The following is an 18148-nucleotide window of genomic DNA, read 5'->3' as shown; positions in this document are numbered from 1 at the left end:
GTTTCGTTTTCCTCTGATTGTTTAATTGATGCGTCTTGGTCTTTGTTTGTTTGCTCTGGGATGTTTGAGTCCATTACTGTGTTTTCTTCCTCTTCTGATTGCACATTATTTTGTTCCAGTATTTGTTGTACTTGTTGTTTGATGTTTTCTAATTCTGACTGGGGTATCCTGTTATTTTTGATTATTACACGGATCTGATCAGCTAGTCGTTGTTCTGTTAAAAATTTTAATTCCGGGTATCTGGTAATAAATGTTGTGTATACTTGTGATCTGTATCCAGTTGTGTTGGTTCCTAGGTTTGTTGCTTGGTAATAACAGAACATGAGGTGTCGATTAACTTCATCTGACCATCTCATCCTCTGTCTTTGTTTTCCTTCTAGGGTGGTTGCAGGAAGCATATCCTGCAAAACACCTCTATTCGGATTTAAATCCTTTTCCAGTTGGCTAGCTGTGTCGTTACCATTGTGGGCGGGCATAGGGTTCAAGCGTCGTCCCCGACCATGACGGCACTTGTCCGAGGCTTCTTTAGTTCTGTCCTGAACCAAGTAATCACACTAAAAGGGGGGTTAGCCCTATTAGTGGTTTGTTCTTTTCGTCGCCTTTTACGACTGGCAGAACATACCGGAGGCCTATTCTTTTCCCGGGCCTCCACGGGGTCTATTATTATTACTATTATTATTACTATTATTATTACTATTATTATTACTATTATTATTACTATTATTATTACTATTATTATTACTATTATTATTACTATTATTATTACTATTATTATTACTATTATTATTACTATTATTATTACTATTATTATTACTATTATTATTACTATTATTATTACTATTATTATTACTATTATTATTACTATTATTATTACTATTATTATTACTATTATTATTACTATTATTATTACTATTATTATTACTATTATTATTACTATTACTATTATTTATTATTATTATTATTATTATTATACACCAGAGAAAAACCGAAGGCAAACTTAACCATGCGAAAGACGTCTGGTAACTCCAGAGATGAGGAAGGTGGAATGGCAGGTTTCGTGCAAAATGCTAAAAGACTGGGGCAGTTCAGCAAAATATGGACCACCGTGAGGGGAGCGCCAATCTACAGGGGGGTGGGCTCATTGTGGAGTAAAAAATAGTGTTTTTCCTGTCTGGTATGGCCGATAGAAGGACGTCAGATGGTAGAGGGTAGATTCCCGCTGGGAGAGGCAGAGGGAATAACGCTACATGGTGGTAGTATTCTTGATTGGATGAAGTTTATTACACTGGGAGTAGCCTCCCGAGAGGCAGCCCACGATTGAGCAAAAAGGGATTTGTCGAAGTCGCAAATCCGCACCCAGAGGGGTCATCTAGAAAGGGGATACTTGGTCACCAGATGGTTGATTGTGGTTTGCTTTTCCTGGAAACCACACTGATAGGAAAAAAGACCTGACGACTTGAGAACCCAGTATAATAAGCGAGCAACCATCCTTTGAAGCAGTTTGCAGATCACATTGGTGAGGCTAATCGGTCGGTAGTTCTCCAAGGACCTTGCATTTCTGCCTGGCTGAAGTACCGAGACAATACTACCTTACCAATGACAAATAGCTTAAGACCCTGAGTAGTTGCAGCCTGTAAGTGACATTCATGTTTTTATCACCTAATCATGAATTGAATCAGCTTGAATTTATTGAGCTTGGCGGGGGTAGAGAAGGGGGGATATGATGGTGTCGAAACCGTTTCTACAGTAGATAGATACCGAGTTAAAGATACCAGTGCTGTTGCTAGCTGTATCTCACGGACCCTTCCAAAGACCTCTCTGAAGGCCAAGACCCAAAACAGTATTTGCTCGTTATTGGCCTAGAAGACTGAAGCTTGGTCCACACGTGAGATGGTGGATCCATTCCAAGGGAAGAAACACAGGACTCCCAGTATTCCTTTTCATTAGGTTAGAGAGCGAGCTTTTACAAAATGCTTAACACTGCAGTAATGCTGTTGACCATCGTCTAAGCAGGATGTTGGAAAGTAATCTTTAGAATGAACACACTAAATTTACAAGGCGAGTCTGGGACGAATGTCACCTGAAATACTGCGGGGCTCTTCGGCGATTCTGAGTATGTATTTCAGTGTCTTTGGTCCACCAGCAGCCAGTGGTGGAGGGGAAATGTCCGAAAGATCAGACACCATATCCATGTAAGTATTTACAATTCGTGTGGGCTCATGAACTAATTGTTCAAAGTAATTCTCAGAGAAAGCATTTAGTACAATTTCGGAAGATTTTTCTGTCTACCACCGGCACTGAAGATGTATTTTCGCCAGCAAATCGAGGTTAGATTGAAATATCTAATTGTAACTATGAGCGGCATACTTATTTGTAATGAGATTCAAGTTTTCTTTGAACCGTTCAGCTACATCATCTGAGTCGGGGGGTCGGTAGGAGGAGCCAATTGTTTTCGTACGGCTGTTGAATGTAACATTTATCCATAGTAATTAGCAGGAACTATCGATTTCAACTTTACTACAATATAAAACCTGGTAGAATTTTGCACAGAACATAACAATCATGAAAGAAGGTTGTATATCTGGAAGAACCCTGGAGATACTAAAAGGTATCAGATACATTACATAATGTTAAGAGATTTAGGAACCAGGTTTTAAATTTTAAGACATTTCCAGGGGCAGATGTGGACTCTGACCACAATCTATTGGTTATGAACTGTACATTAAAACTGAAGAAACTGCAAAACGGTGGGAATTTAAGGAGATGGGATCTAGATAAACTGAAAGAACAAGAGGTCGTACAGAGTTTCAGGGAGAGCATAAGGGAACAATTGACAGGAATGGGAGAAAGAAAGACAGTATAAGAATGGGTAGCTCTGAGGGATGAAATAGTGAAGCCAGCAGAGGATCAAATAGGTAAGAAGACGAGGGCTAGTAGAAACCCTTGGGTAACAGAAGAAATATTGAATTTAATTGATGAAAGGAGAAAATATAAAAGTGCAGTAAATGAAGCAGGCAAAAAGGAATACAAACGTCTCAAAATTATTTTTTTTTCTTTTTGTTTTTTGTTTGTTTTGGTTTTAGGGCGCAAAACTGCTATGGTCATTAGCGCCCAGTCCGTGACTTAGGAAACAGCAAAAAACCGAAAATGGAAACCAACAGCAATGGGAACGAAAGTCATAAAATTGGAGAAACTAAAAGCAGAAGGAAGGCTTAAAAATCCACTACAGAAAGGGGTTGGTTGTCCCCAAAAAAAAAAAAGCTTCAAATGACTGATGTCATTTCACTGGCACTATAACTCGAGAACGCGATCGGCTGAGCGCGTGTCATCTGCTAAAATCGACGATATATCAGGCGACAGCTGTAGACGGGAGCGTAACGGATTAAAATAGGGGCACTCAAAAGGTGTCTTACCGTCCACAGCTGAGAGCAGTGGGGACAGAGTGGGGGAGGATCGCCGCCTAAAAGATGTCGATGGCTAAAAAGACAGTGCCCTATCCGGAGTAGAGTTAAAATTACCTCCTCCCGACGACGCGTTCGGGAGGAAAAGGTCCAAGCATAAGGAAGAGCTTTCACGTCCCGCAATTTATTATGGGGAAGTGTCGACCAATGTGCGTGCCATAAAAGAACAACACTACGACATAAAACGCTCCGTAGATCGGCGACAGGAACCGAGTGAATAGCTGGCCGGAGAAGAGAGACTGCAGTCTTGGCTGCAATATCGGCCGCCTCATTTCCACAGATACCAACGTGTCCCGGGAGCCAGAGGAACGCCACCGAGACGCCCCCCAGGTGGAGCAAGCGCAGACAGTCCTGAATCCGGTGGACCAGAGGGTGCACAGGGTAAAGAGCTTGGAGACTGAGGAGAGAGCTGAGAGAATCGGAGCAGATAACGTACTGTATCCGCTGATGGCGGCGGATGTAGTGGACAGCCTGGAGAACAGCGTAAAGCTCCGCAGTACTGGTCGGGAAGCCGAAAGTGATTTGGGGTGTCGCCAACAATATAGGCACTCCTACACCTAACGATGTTTTCGAGCCATCGGTGTAAATAAATGTGGCTTCCGTCATTTGTGCACATAGAGCAGCAAATGCCCGACGATAAACAAGTGAAGGGGTACCATCCTTGAGAAATCGACAAAGGTCACGGAGCAGGCAGATCCGGGGACGGAGCCAAGGCGGTTCTGTACCCCAAGTTGTCAAGAAGGTTTTAGGAAAGTGGAAGGAAAGAATGGAGCAGTTGACGGAAGCGGACTCCCGGTGGTAGTAGGGAGGAGGGGCGGCCTGCATACCCTACATCGAAGGAGGCGTCGAAAAAAATGTCATGGGCTGGATTAGCAGGCACGGAAGACATATGGCTAGCATAACTACTCAGAAGGACTGCTCGCCGATTGGACAGCGGAGGTTCAGCAGTCTCAGCATAAAGGCTTTCCACAGGGCTAGTGTAAAAAGCTCCAGACACTAAACGTAATCCACGGTGGTGGATAGAGTCGAGACGCCAAAGAATAGACGGCCGAGCAGAGGAGTAGACTATGCTTCCATAGTTCAATTTCGAGAGCACAAAGGCGCGATAGAGGCGGAGAAGGACCACTCGGTCCGCTCCCCAGGAGGTACCATTCAGGACACGGAGGGTGTTAAGCGATCGCAGACAGCGAGCCGAAAGATAGGAAACGTGGGAGGACCAGCACAGTTTTCTGTCAAACATAAGACCCAAGAATTTAGCGACGTCTGAAAACGGAAGGTTGACAGGACCTAGATGTAAGGAGGGCGGAAGAAACTCCTTACGTCGCCAAAAATTGACACAAACGGTCTTACTGGGTGAGAAACGGAAGTCGGTTTCGATGCTCCACGAGTGGAGGCGATCGAGACGTCCTTGAAGACATCGTTCAAGAAGGCTGGTCCGTTGAGAGCTGTAGTAGATCGCAAAATCGTCCACAAAGAGGGAGCCCGAGACATCAGGCAGGAGACAATCCATAATTGGATTTATGGCAATGGCAAACAGTACAACACTCCGCACGGATCCCTGGGGTACCCCGTTTTCTTGGGAGAAAGTACGGGAGAGAGTAGTGTTCACCCGCACCCTAAATGTGCGCTCTGCCATAAATTCGCGAAGAAAAAGGGGCAGCCGACCTAGAAAGCCCCAAGAGAACAGTGTGCGGAGGATGCCTGTCCTCTAACAGGTATCGTATGCTCTCTCCATATCAAAAAATATTTCTACTGTTTGGCGTTTCCGGAGAAAATTGTTAATGATCTAAGTGGAGAGAGCAACAAGATGGTCAACTGCAGAACGATGCTTTCGGAAACCGCATTGGGCAGGTGTTAAAAGACTGCGGGATTCCAGCCACCAAGCTAAACGGTAATTCACCATACGCTCCAAAACCTTACAGACACTACTCGTGAGAGAAATGGGGCGATAGCTAGAGGGGAGATGTTTGTCCTTTCCAGGTTTCGGAACGGGAACGACAACAGCTTCCCGCCATCGTCTGGGAAAAGTACTGTCGGTCCAAATTCGATTATAAAGGCGAAGGAGGTAACGCAGACTATGGGTTGATAATTGCAGCAACATTTGGACGTGGATACCATCCGGTCCTGGGGCGGAGGAGCGAGTAGAAGAGAGTGCATGTTGGAGTTCCCGCATGGAGAAAACAGTATTGTAGCTTTCGCGATTTTGAGAGGAGAAAGGAAGAGGTCGCACTTCCGCTGCACGTTTCTTCGGGAGAAACGCTGGCGGGTAATTTGAAGAGCTCGAAATCTCAGCAAAGTGCTGACCCAATGAGTTAGAAATTGCGACGGGGTCCACTAATGTATCATGCGCGACAGTGAGCACAGAGACCGGGGAGAAACTAGGCGCGCCTGAGAACCGTCGAAGCCGACTCCAAACTTCCGAGGAGGGAGTGAAGGTGTTAAATGAGCTAATAAAGAATTTCCAGCTTGCCTTCTTGCTATCGCGGATGACACGACGGCATCGCGCACGGAACTGCTTATAGCGGATACAGTTGACCAAAGTAGGATGGTGCCGGAAAACGCGAAGAGCACGTCGCCGCTCACGTATTGCGTCACGGCATGCCTCGTTCCACCAAGGAACTGGGGGGCGCCGGGGCAATTCGGAGGTGCGTGGTATTGAACGTTCCGCAGCTGTAGGAATAACGTCGGTAATATGTGTAATCTCAGCGTCGACGCTGGGAAAGCGACGGTCATCGAATGTCGCTAGAGACGAAAAAAGTGTCCAATCAGCTTGGGCAAACTTCCAGCGTCGCGGGCGCATATATGGCAGTTGAGGCTGCAGTCTAAGGACACATGGAAAGTGGTCACTCGAGTGTGTGTCATCAAGGGCGAACCATTCGAAGCGCCGAGCTAGCGGAAGAGTACCGACCGCAAGGTCCAAATGAGATAAATTTGTCATTGAGGCAGACAAAAATGTGGGGACCCCAGTGTTGAGGCAACCTAGATCCACTTGGTGGAAGACGTCTAGCAATAGAGAGCCATGTGGACAAGGATGTGGAGATCCCCAAAGCAGGTGGTGGGCATTGAAGTCCCCAACCAGCAAATAGGGGGGTGGAAGCTGACCAAGAAGATGAAGGACATCAGCTCGTGCCATTGTTGTGGACGATGGAATATATACAGTACAAAGAGAGAACGTGTATCCAGAAAGGGAAAGACGGATGGCGAGAGCTTGGAAGGAAGTGTGTAAGTGGATTGGGTGATAATGGAGAGTATCATGGAGAAGAATCATTAGTCCTCCATGGGCTGGAGTGCCTTCAACAGGGGGAGATCATATTGGACGGACTGAAAATGAGGGAGAACAAAGCGGTCATGGGGTTGCAGCTTTGTTTCCTGAAGACAAAAGATGACCGGCGAGTAGGATCGTAAGAGGATCGACAATTCATACCGATTGGCTCGAATGCCGCGGATATTCCAGTGGATAATGGACATAGGGTGAACAGAAAATGGAGGAATGTGACCAAGGTTGCTGTCAACTCAACGACTGCTCAGAGCTTGCGACCGACAGCATGGAATGGCATTCAGCCGAAGGCAGAAGATCCTGATCCATAGGTTGTTCAGGAGCAGCTCCTGCCACCAGCGATCGGCCGGTTGATCGGCCGCCCGCAGTGCGCCTCGGCGACACAGAAGATGGCCAAGGGCGATTTCCGCCAGGTGGTGCTGTAGATGGGACACGCCTTGGCCGAGGAGGAGGTTTCTTTGTAGCCTTCTTGGAAATATGATGTTTAGATGGAGGAACCGAAGGTTGGGAAGTTGGGGTACGTAAAAAATCTTCAGGAGTATGCTCTTTTTACGAAGTTTTGGTGTCTGACTTTTGCGCTCGAGATTTAGCAGAGCCCGATGAAGGCTGAGCCATAGAGTGGGCAGGCGAAAGTGGTGAGGTTGAACGGGCGATCTTTGCGCTGGCCGATCTGACGACCGTGGCACTAAAGGTGAGGTCGCAAGTCTGCGTGGCCGCCTCCTTTGTTGGCCGAGGAGAAGCAAGGCCAGTGCTGTATTTTCCTGTCTGAGGCACGGCGGGCTGTCGACTGGCGAATAATTTTCGAGCAGCAAAGGTCGACACCTTTTCCTTCACTCTGATTTCCTGGATGAGCTTTTCGTCCTTAAATACTTAAAAACGGGGCAATCTCGAGAGGAAGCAGCGTGGTCACCCATGCAGTTGATGCAGCGAGGGGATGGAGGTGGACAAGCACCCTCATGGGCATCCTTGCCACACGTAACACATTTGGCTGGATTGGAACAGGACTGGTTGGTGTGATTGAACCGCTGACATCGATTGCAACACGTAGGGTTTGGGATGTAAGGGCGAACGGAAATTATCTCATAGTCTGCTTTGATTTTCGATGGAAGTTGAACTTTGTCAAATGTCAAGAAGACAGTGCGGATTGGAATGATGTTCGTGTGAACCCTTTTCATAACTTTATGAACAGCCGTTACGCCCTGGTCAGACAGGTAGTGCTGCATTTCTTCGTCAGACAACCCATCGAGGGAGCGTGTATAAACAACTCCACGCGAGGAATTTAAAGTGCGGTGCGCTTCAACCCGGACAGGGAAGGTGTGGAGCAGTGAAGTACACAGCAATTTTTGTGCCTGGAGGGCACTGACTGTTTCTAACAACAGGGTGCCATTCCGTAATCTGGAACAAGACTTTACAGGACCTGCAATTGCGTCGACACCTTTCTGAATAATGAAAGGGTTGACCGTGGAGAAGTCGTGACCTTCGTCAGACCGAGAAACAACAAGGAACTGTGGCAACGATGGAAGAACTGTCTGTGGCCGAGACTCAGTATACTTACGTTTGTGAGCAGACATAGTGGAAGGTGAGAAAACCATTGCGGAAGAATCCCCATGATTACCGGCGCCTCCGATAGCGCGCTCCTCCCTTGTGGGGGCCCTCTCTGAGGGCACTCCCGCCTTAGGTGATTGTTCACACCTCAGGTCACACCTCCCGACAAACGGACAGAGGGACCAATCGGCACTTTTGGAAGGTATCAGCTCGGGTAATCACCCCTCCCTGGGCCTGGCCGTTACCATGGGGTACGTACGTGTCCTACCTGTCTACCCGGGGCAGGGAATTACGCGTTACCCCGTCACCGGCTACGCACATAAATGCGTGGGTCGGCTTTCAGACACGCACAGGGAGGAAGAAAAGGGAAAACAAAGAAAGGGAAAGGAAAGAGGAGAGGTCTCAAACGCCGCAGCGGAGAAAAGGGTAAAGAGAAGAGGTAAGGAAAAGAGAAGGACAAAGGAAGGATGAGAACATACAAGCAGAGAAGGCGAAGAATGCGGTACATTTATGAGCGTCCGTCTCCAGACGTAGGCACAAACCATACTCCCAGAGGGGGAGAAAGGGAAGGAAAGAGCCAGAGGTGAGGGAGGAGGGGCGAAGATGGCGGAGAGGGAAGGATGCGGAAAAGGAAGGTGTGCAGCCCGGAAAGGAAGGAGGGCCACATTAGCTCGGGGTCCCATGCTCGCTACGCACGTATCCACAAAAGAGTTGTGGACCCCCTGGGGGTCTCAAAAATGAGATCGACAGGAAGTGCAAAATGGCTAAGCTGGAATGGCTAGAGGACAAATTTAAGGATGTGAAGGCTTATCTCACTAGGGGTAAGACAGATACTGCCTATAGGAAAATTGAAGAGACCTTTGGAGGAAAGAACCACTTGTATGGATATCAAGAGCTCAGATGGAAACCCAGTTCCAAGCAAAGGAGGGAAAGCAGAAAGGTGGAAGGAGTATATAGAGGGTCTATACAAGGGCGATGTACTTTAGGACAATATTATGGAAATGGAAGCGGATATAGAAGATAAATGGGAGATACGATACTGCGTGAAGAGTTTGACAAAGCACTGAAAAACCTTAGTCGAAACAAGGCCCCAGGAGTAGGCAACATTCCATTAGAACTACTTACAGCCTCGGGAGAGCGAGTCCTGACGAAACTCTACCATCTGGTGAGCAAGTTGTATGAGGCAGCCGAAATGTCCTCGGACTTTAAGAAGAATATAATAACACCTATCCCAAAGAAAGTAGGTGTTGACAGATGTGAAAATTACCGAACTATCTGTTTAATAAGTCACAGCTGCAAAATTCTAACGCGAATTCTTTACAGACGAATGGAAAAACTGATAGAAGCCGACCTCGGGGAAGATCAGTTTGGATTCCGTAGAAATGTTGGAACACGTGAGGCAATACTGACCGTACGACTTATCTTAGAAAATAGAATAAGGAAACGGAAACCTACGTTTCTAGCATTTGTAGACTTAGAGAAAGCTTTCGACAATGTTGATTGGAATACTCTTTCAAATTCTGAAGGTGGCAGGGGTAAAATACAGGGAGCGAAAGGCTATTTACAATTTGTGCAGAAAGCAGATGGCAGAGTCGAGGGGTATGAAAGGGAAGCAGTGGTTGGGAAAGGAGTGAGACAGGGTTGTAGCCTCTCCCCGATGCTATTCAAATTGTATATTGAGCAAGCAGTGAAGGAAACAAAAGAAAAGTTCGGAATAGGTATTAAAATCCATGGAGAAGAAATAAAAACTTTGAGGTTCGCCGATGAGATTGTAATTCTGTCAGACAGCAAATGACCTGGAAGAGCAGTTGAACGGAATGGACAGTGTCTTGAAAGGATGATGTAGGATGAATATCAAGAAAAGCAAAACGAGGATAATTGAATTTAGTGTAATTAAATCGGGCGATGCTGCTGGAATTAAATTAGGAAACGAGACACAAAGTAGTAAACAAGTTTAACTATTTGAGGAGCAAAATAACTGATGATGGTCGAAGTACAGAGGATATGAACTGTAGACTGGTAATGGCAATGGCAAGGAAAGCGTTTCTGAAGAGAAATTTGTGAGCATCAAGTTTAAATGTCAGGAAGTCGTTTCTGAAACTATTTGTATGGAGTGTAGACATGTACGGAAGTGAAACCGTGAACGATAAATAGTTTAGACAAGAAGAGAATAGAAGCTTTCGAAATGTGGTGCTACAGAAGAATGTTTAAGATTAAATGGGTGGATTGGTTAACTAACGAGGAGGTACTGAATAGAATTGGAGAGAAGAGAAATTTGTGGCACAAATTTACTAGAAGAAGGGATCGGTTGGTTGGCCATATTCTGAGGCATCAAGGGATAACCAATTTAGTATTGGAGGGCAGCGTGGAGAGTAAAAATCGTAGAGGGAGACCAAGAAATGAATACACTAAGCAGATTCAGAAGGATGTAGGTTTCAGTAAGTACTGGGAGATGAAGGTTGCACAGGACAGTAGCATGGAGAGCTGCATCAAACCAGTTTCTGGAGTTAAGACGACGACGACGACGACGACGACGACGACGAAGACAATATGAAGTACTACCAACCGATAACACACCACCACCTACTTTATTTAATCTATACTTTCTGCACACGGTTTGCGCGTCTGTAAAAATTTCGGCAGAGTTTGTCTCCGACTTTAGCCAGCTTTCTGTTCCTATAACGATTTCAGCTTCAGTGCTTTCTATCAGCGCTTGAAGCTCTGGTACTTTTCCAACACAGCTACGACAATTTACAGCTGCCATACCGAATGTTGCTTGGTCGATTCTTGTTTCTTTTCCCTGTACCTCTTTTTTGATCTTTCCCGAGACTGTCTAACCTAAAAACCCGCCCAGTCCACGCCACTCAGCGCTTGTGTGTAGTAGACATCTGACCTATTTAGCGGTACCAGAAACCTTTCCACCCTATGGCGGAAGTCAAATCTGCTGCCTACACGGTTGCAGAACCGTCTGAACCTCTGATTCAGACCCTCCACTCGGTTCTGTACCAAAGGCCACGTTATCAACGCTGGATGTTGACGCAGTGGCAGAGCGTTGCATGGTCTGATAAATCCCGGTATCTTCAGCATGCAGTTGGGAGGGCACGAATTCGTTATCTTCCAGGAGACCAGCTCCTTGTCACCTTGCATTGTGGGACAGAGACACATGGACACCTATGGGTCGAGTGGAGCTCGTGAAGGCATCATGATGGCCAAGGAGTATCGCACACTGCACACCACGTACAGCCCTTCATAACTATCGCTTCTTCCCACAGCAGTGGCCATTTTTGTAAGGTAATGTGCTATGCCGAAAGGTTTGGAGTGCGATGGAATGGTTCGACGAACACAGTGGCGAGGTCCAGTTGATGTGGTGATGCTGTTGCTGATCTAGTTGTTCTAGAGATGGCCATGGTGCCAACAGTAGTCGATACTAACCTCTCTTTTGCGTGTTGCACGTTTTTCTACTTCAGTCAGGGTCGACGACGAGTCGGACGAGGGCGGCCTCGTCAAGGGTTCCAGAGGCGGCAACGACGTTGATTCAGTGCCTGATGATTGCTGGAACATACATGCGATTAAGTTCAGTCTGAGAAGTCACTTTAATTTTCGCCTCGAGTAATTGATGTCAAAAAGGGCGTAATGTGAAGCTAATATTACTCAGTAATTTCTAAAATCACTAGGAGAAACGTTAATCGAACGGCTATTCAAATTTATTTGTAGAATCTGCGAGTGTAGAAACATACCATTAGACTTGCTTAAGAGAATTCCGAGAATTGTGTAAGCAGCTCAGTAAGAACTACAGGTTGGTCAGTGTAACAGCTGAAGCAACCGATGTGCAAATAGTGATAATATACAGAGTAACGGAAAATAATGTTGACGAGTTGTCAGATTACGTTCACAATATCCAAATCGATAGCGATTCCGCCAAAAGGCAGTTACAAACTTTTTAGAAGATTAGTATGTATTTAGATACACTGACGGAAAAAAATCAGAACACAGAAAATAACGCAGAACAATAAAATTTCGGGAACACATTTTTCGATTTAACATTGTTAAGTGATTAACGTTGCACCACGGGTTACTGTAACCGCGAAGTAAGCCATTGCGTATGTGAAAGGCTGACAATAACTGTTGTAGCCGCCTGAATGTTTAATGAAAGCATGCAAACGTGCTTGCACTGTGCTGCACAGGTGCTGGATATCAGCTTGTCGAATAATATTCCACGCCTGTTTCACTTTGTAGATCAGTACAATGAGTTAATGCTGTTCGTTGATGACGCTGTCGTCCTATTATGTCCCACATTTACTCGATTGGAGGCATGACTTGTTATCGAGCAGGCCAAGGCAACATGTCGACACACTGAAGAATGTCGGATTGTAACAAAGGTATCTGGGCGAGCATTATCCTCTTGCAAAACATTCCCTGATTTGCTGTTCAAGAACAGCAGCACAACAGGTCGAACCACCAGATTGCACGTGCAAATCAGGCTGCTCCTGCTCTTTTATGTAATCGTAACCAGGCTAGCCCAGTTTGCCCAGTTTGCCCACATACCCTCAACTGGCCTCCTCATAACAAGGCTATCACTGGCACCTGAGGCAGAGCCAGTTTTCATCATAAATACAACCGACCTCTACCCTATCCTCCCATAAGCTCTCAGCTGACATCACTAAGTCGCGAAATGCGGTAGTTTGGGGTCTGTGGAATGCATAGTACAGGTCGTACAGCTCGGAGTTATCCCTAAAGTAACCTATTTTTAACAGTGCAGCTTGACATTGCCAGTGGGGAGAGACGGAGGTCTTAATATGGTTTATTAAATAAAAAATTTTAAAGTAAAAACTTTAAATGTGTACCCCGCAATTTTCTATCAAAGTTCGATTACTTCGTTTCGCTTGCTGGCTGCAGCCATCTTCAGAACTTCAAAATATGGAAAAGCGGTGGATAAGCGTTGGAGAGCAGCATTAGCTGTAGTCATGCAACATGAATTCGTAAGTACGTGGGTGAGTCAAATGAAAACCTTAAATATTTTTTAAAATATTTATTATGCTCAAGCTGTATCACTTTTCAACAATCTCCCCACGCTCAATGCAAGTCCTCCAGCTTTTACGAAGTGTATAAATCCCTTTACAAAAAAATTCTTTTGGCTGTCCACGCAACTACTCACGCACCGCGTGGCTACCTCTTCATCAGAACGGAACTTCTTTCCTCCCAGTGCGTCTTTGAGTGGTCCGAACATATGGAAATCACATGGGGCAAGGTCTGGTGAGTATGGTGGATGAAGAAGACACTCAAAATGCAGGTCTGATTGTTGCATCTGTTGTACGGGCAGTGTGGGGCCTTGCATTGTCAAGTTGCAAAAGGACACCTGCTGTCAGCAATCCACGTCGCTTTGATTTGATTGCAGGCTGCAGATGATTTTTTAGGAGATTTGTGTATGATGCACTGGTGCAGTGGGCCCTCTAGACATGTAATGCTCCAAAATGACGCCTTTTTCGTCCCAAAAGGGAGACAGCATAACCTTCCCTGCTGATGGTTCTGTTCGAAACTTCTTTGGTTTTGGTGATTAGGAACGGCGCCATTCCTTGCTCGCTCTCCGTTTCCGGTTGGTGGAAGTGAACCCAGGTTTCGTCCCCATTAACGATTCTTGAAAGACGCCATGACCTCGTTCAAAGCACCGAAGAAGTTCACAATCATCAACACGTCGTTCTCTTATTTCAGGAGTCAGCTGCCGTGGCACCCATCTTGTAGACACTTTGTGAAACTGGAGCACATCATGCACAATGTGGTGTGCTGATCCATGACTAATCTGTAAACATGCTCTAATGTCATTCAGTGTCACTCGGCGGTTTTTCTTCCCTATGGCTTCAACTGTTGCCATGTTCTGTGGAATCACAACTCGTTGTGCCTGACCTGGACGAGGAGCATCTTCCACTGAAGTCACCATTTATCAACTTCCTACTCCATTCATAGACTTGCTGCTGTGACGAACATGCATCACCGTACTGAACCTTCATTTGTTGATGAATTTCAAGGAGCTTCACACCTTCACTATGCAAAAACCGAACAACAGAATGCTGTTCTTCCCTGGTGAAAGTCGCAAGTGGGGCGGCCATCTTTATACTGATGGAAAATGGAAATGAAGTCCCATGCTTCTTTACAGAGCGTAGGGGAACGATGCTGAAGACCCGCACTGCCTTACTAGGCAAGGTCCTAATGGAGGTAGTTTGCCGTTGCCTTCCTCCGACCGTAATGGGGATGAATGTTGAAGACGACAACACCACCCAGTCATCTCGGGGCAGGAAAAATCCCTGACCCCGCCGAGAATCGAACCCGGGACCCCGTGCTCGGGAAGCGAGAACGCTACCGCGAGACCACGAGGGGCGGACCTTTATACTGATACTGCGACGGTATGTGTGCATCTGCACTATGCTGCCACCTACAGGCCGTTCTGCACGCTGAATGTAGCACGCTTACCAACTTACAGGATAACGCCGCGTAATTTCGATTTGTTATTACAAATTTAAGGTTTTCATTTGACTCACCCTCGTACAAAAACAGTAACACTACGTAGTTATAAAGTGTCACCGTGGGCAATCCAGATTGTAAACAGTAATTTCGCAGATTGACGGTCATATAGGTAATTGTCCAGTTGCTTGCGTAGAAGCTGGATCAAAAGCACGTTATCTGACGATAATACGTGTTATACTGTTGCAAGCTGTGAGCTTTTGAGCCAATTTCTACTCATGAAATTTGACTATTTCCTGTATGACTGTCGATATGAGAAATTACTGTCTACAACATAGCTTGTTCACGGTGACGTTTCCAACTACGTACTGTTACTGTTTTAGTACTTACGAATGCATGTTGTTGCATGACTACAACTAACTATACGTTCCAATGCTTATTCACCGCCCTTTCATGTTCTGAACGCTGTGAATGTGGTTGCAGATAGCTTTAATTGTGATAGGAAAATTGCAGGCTAGGCATTAGAAGTTTTTTAAGAGGGTAATCCCAAAAGTAAGGTCTATTTTTTGTAAGTACTGAACTCTGTGTGGCAGTTGGTCACACTGTTATGAAGAGTGCTTCACGCGGTGTGTGTAAATATGCGCACACCGCGCTGAGGCGCTCGGTCTTGGCTCGGCAGCCGTTGAGAATGGAGCTCCCGCTGGATGTTACCGCCAAGTGCGAATTGCGCGCAGTTATTCGGTTTTTGAACGCAAAGGGCGCTGCGCCGATTGAAATCCATCGCCAAGTGACGGAAGTGTATGGTGAGTCGTGCATGGTTCAAATGGCTCTGAGCACTATGGGACTTAACATCTATGGTCATCAGTCCCCTAGAACTTAGAACTACTTGAACCTAACTAATCTAATAAGGACATCACACAACACCCAGTCATCACGAGGCAGAGAAAATCTGACCCCGCCGGGAATCGAACCCGGGAACCCGGGCGTGGGAAGCGAGAACGCTACCGCACGACCACGAGCTGCGGACGTGAGTCGTGCATGGATGTCAAATTTGTTCGTAAGTGGTGTAGCGAGTTTGCAGCTGGTCGGACCGAAATTCACGACGAAAAAAAGAGCGGGAGATGGCCAATTCTGAGGAGACAGTGTTGAAGGTTGAGTAAAAGATGCGTGAAGATTGGCGGATCACCCTGGATGATTTCTGCACGTTGGTTCCCGAGGTTTCCCGAAGCACCGCTCACAGAATTTTAACGGAAACATTAAATTAACGGAAGGTGTGCGCGAGATGGGTGCCACGCATGCTGACTGAGGACCACGTGCGGCAACAAGTTGATGCTTCCGCGCGTTTCTTCACCGCCTTGCAGCCGAACAGGACAACTTTCTGGACTCAGTTGTCACGGGTGACGAAACCTGGGTGGTGAAGTGAAAGAAGAGGTTCATAACTTTCTGAGCAGCATGGCGGCGAGCTGGTATGATATGGGCATACAAAAACTGCCACAGCGTCTACAAAAATGCGGCGACAGAAATGGTGATGACGAAAAATAGCTAAATGTTCAAGCTGTAAACTGATGTAAACCGTTTTAGAAATAAACAGGTCTATGTACTTATAAAAAATAGGAGACCTTACTTTTGGGACTACCCTCGTACTTTAAAAAATACGAAATAAACTATTTGTAAAAGTTTGTTATGTCACAATCAAATGGCTGATGCACTTTGAGTACGAAGCCTTAGACCCACACGCCGTGCACGATGGCTTCCCTCTCTGTAATACCCCGTGGCCCTCCGGAGCCCGGTCTTCTCCAGACCATTTCTTGACAATCTCTGCCAGCAGTTAGGTACATTCCTGGCGAGACTGCCTGCAAAATTGCCTCAGGTATACTCAGCTTCTAGTAGCCCTATTACACGATCTCGTTCAAACTCTGACGTGTTGACAATGGCGCTTTTGCCGCCTTAAAGTCATTCCAGACTAACAACTCATCACGTCCAATCTCAAAGGCAACTATCGCTCACGACCGTTACAGCGTGTACTTAGAGCAAACCTGGCTTCTACCGTAGTGGCGTTTCTAGCACCACTATGATGCAACTGGTGTTAAATTTTAACAAACATCTTACAGATATAGGAAAACGCCTACGTGTTTCTTGGTGTTGTGAGTAGTTTTCGTCAGTGTATTTGCACCTACTGCGACGTTAAAAAAATTGACATTTCATCACGTTACGTTACGAACTAGAACATGTAGCTGCAAGGGTGTTTCGGAGGAAAGTTAAGTTACGTACCTTCTCAACTCTCACCGGGATGATTCCAAGTTGTTGCGCTGCCGTGTACGGGATGTTGAATGGCCACGTACTCAGAAAGCTGTGCGTGGTATCCTGGAACAGAAATTTACCACCTTTCAACAACTCACACGCCAGGAAGTATTTTACTGCTATGTGCAGAACATAATCCTAAGAAAGCATATATGTTAACCAAGAAGCGCTCATACCCAACTGGGCATTGTGATGTAACAGTTAGCCGGACGTACACATGCCAGGAAAAAGCGAAATACCTACTAGAGGTAGGGCGTTCATATTCAAAGGACATGTACGCAGAAATGATTAGCATTTAGGTCACCTCGGTTCAGCATGTGTCCCGTTGCCTAGTACGCACATGGCTCACAACGGGCCCTGATTTGTTCCATACCTGATGGTATCGACACGTGTAAGGCACGAATGGCGTCCTATGGTATACTTATCCACGCTGCATTCAAAACGGCTCTAAGTACTATGAGACTTAACATCTGAGGTCATCACTCCCCTAGACTTAGAACTACTCAAACCTAACCAACCTAAGGACACGCCCGAGGCAGGATTCGACCCTGCGACCGTAGCAGCAGCGCGGTTCCGGACTGAAGCACCTAGAACCGCTCGGCCACAGCGGCCGGCTACGCTGCATTCACCTGATTCCGAAGTCCATCTTACGTTTAGTGAAAAAAATACGAGCTTACGGAATATCGGACCAGGTTTGTGATTGGATTCAGGATTTCCTAGAAGAAAGAACACAACATGTCATTCTTAACGGTTCAAAATCTGCAGATGTAGAGGTAATTTCGGGAGTACCGCAAGGAAGCGTGATAGGACCTTTATTGTTTACAATATACATAAATGACTTAGTTGACAACATCGGTAGCTCCGTGAGGCTATTTGCAGATGACACGGTTGTCTACAAGAAAGTAGCAACATCAGAAGACTCGTACGTACTCCAGGAAGACCTGCAGAGGATTAATGCATGGTGCGACAGCTGGCAGCTTTCCCTAAACGTAGATAAATGTAATATAATGCGCATACATAGGGGCAGAAATCCATTCCAGTACGATTATGCCATAGGTGGTAAATCATTGGAAGCGGTAACGACCGTAAAATACTTAGGAGTTACTAT

The 18148-nt window shown here is 46.0% G+C and overlaps 1 protein-coding gene across 1 annotated transcript in view; it reads right to left on the bottom strand.

The window, feature by feature from the left end:
* Positions 1-18148, bottom strand: part of LOC126191210 (uncharacterized) — a 78451-nt gene that overhangs the window by 11878 nt on the left and 48425 nt on the right. The window contains exons 5-6 of the mRNA XM_049932011.1: positions 17011-17103; positions 11716-11835 (exon numbers count right to left, since the gene is read on the bottom strand). Coding sequence (XP_049787968.1) covers positions 11716-11835; positions 17011-17103 — 213 coding nt within the window. The remainder of the gene's footprint in view (positions 1-11715; positions 11836-17010; positions 17104-18148) is intronic.

This window comes from Schistocerca cancellata, chromosome 6, assembly GCF_023864275.1.
Source record: "Schistocerca cancellata isolate TAMUIC-IGC-003103 chromosome 6, iqSchCanc2.1, whole genome shotgun sequence".
Classification (NCBI taxonomy): Eukaryota; Metazoa; Arthropoda; class Insecta; order Orthoptera; family Acrididae; genus Schistocerca; species Schistocerca cancellata.
The sequence above is the reverse complement of the archived record's forward strand: the minus strand, read 5'-3'. Positions and strand labels throughout refer to the sequence as shown.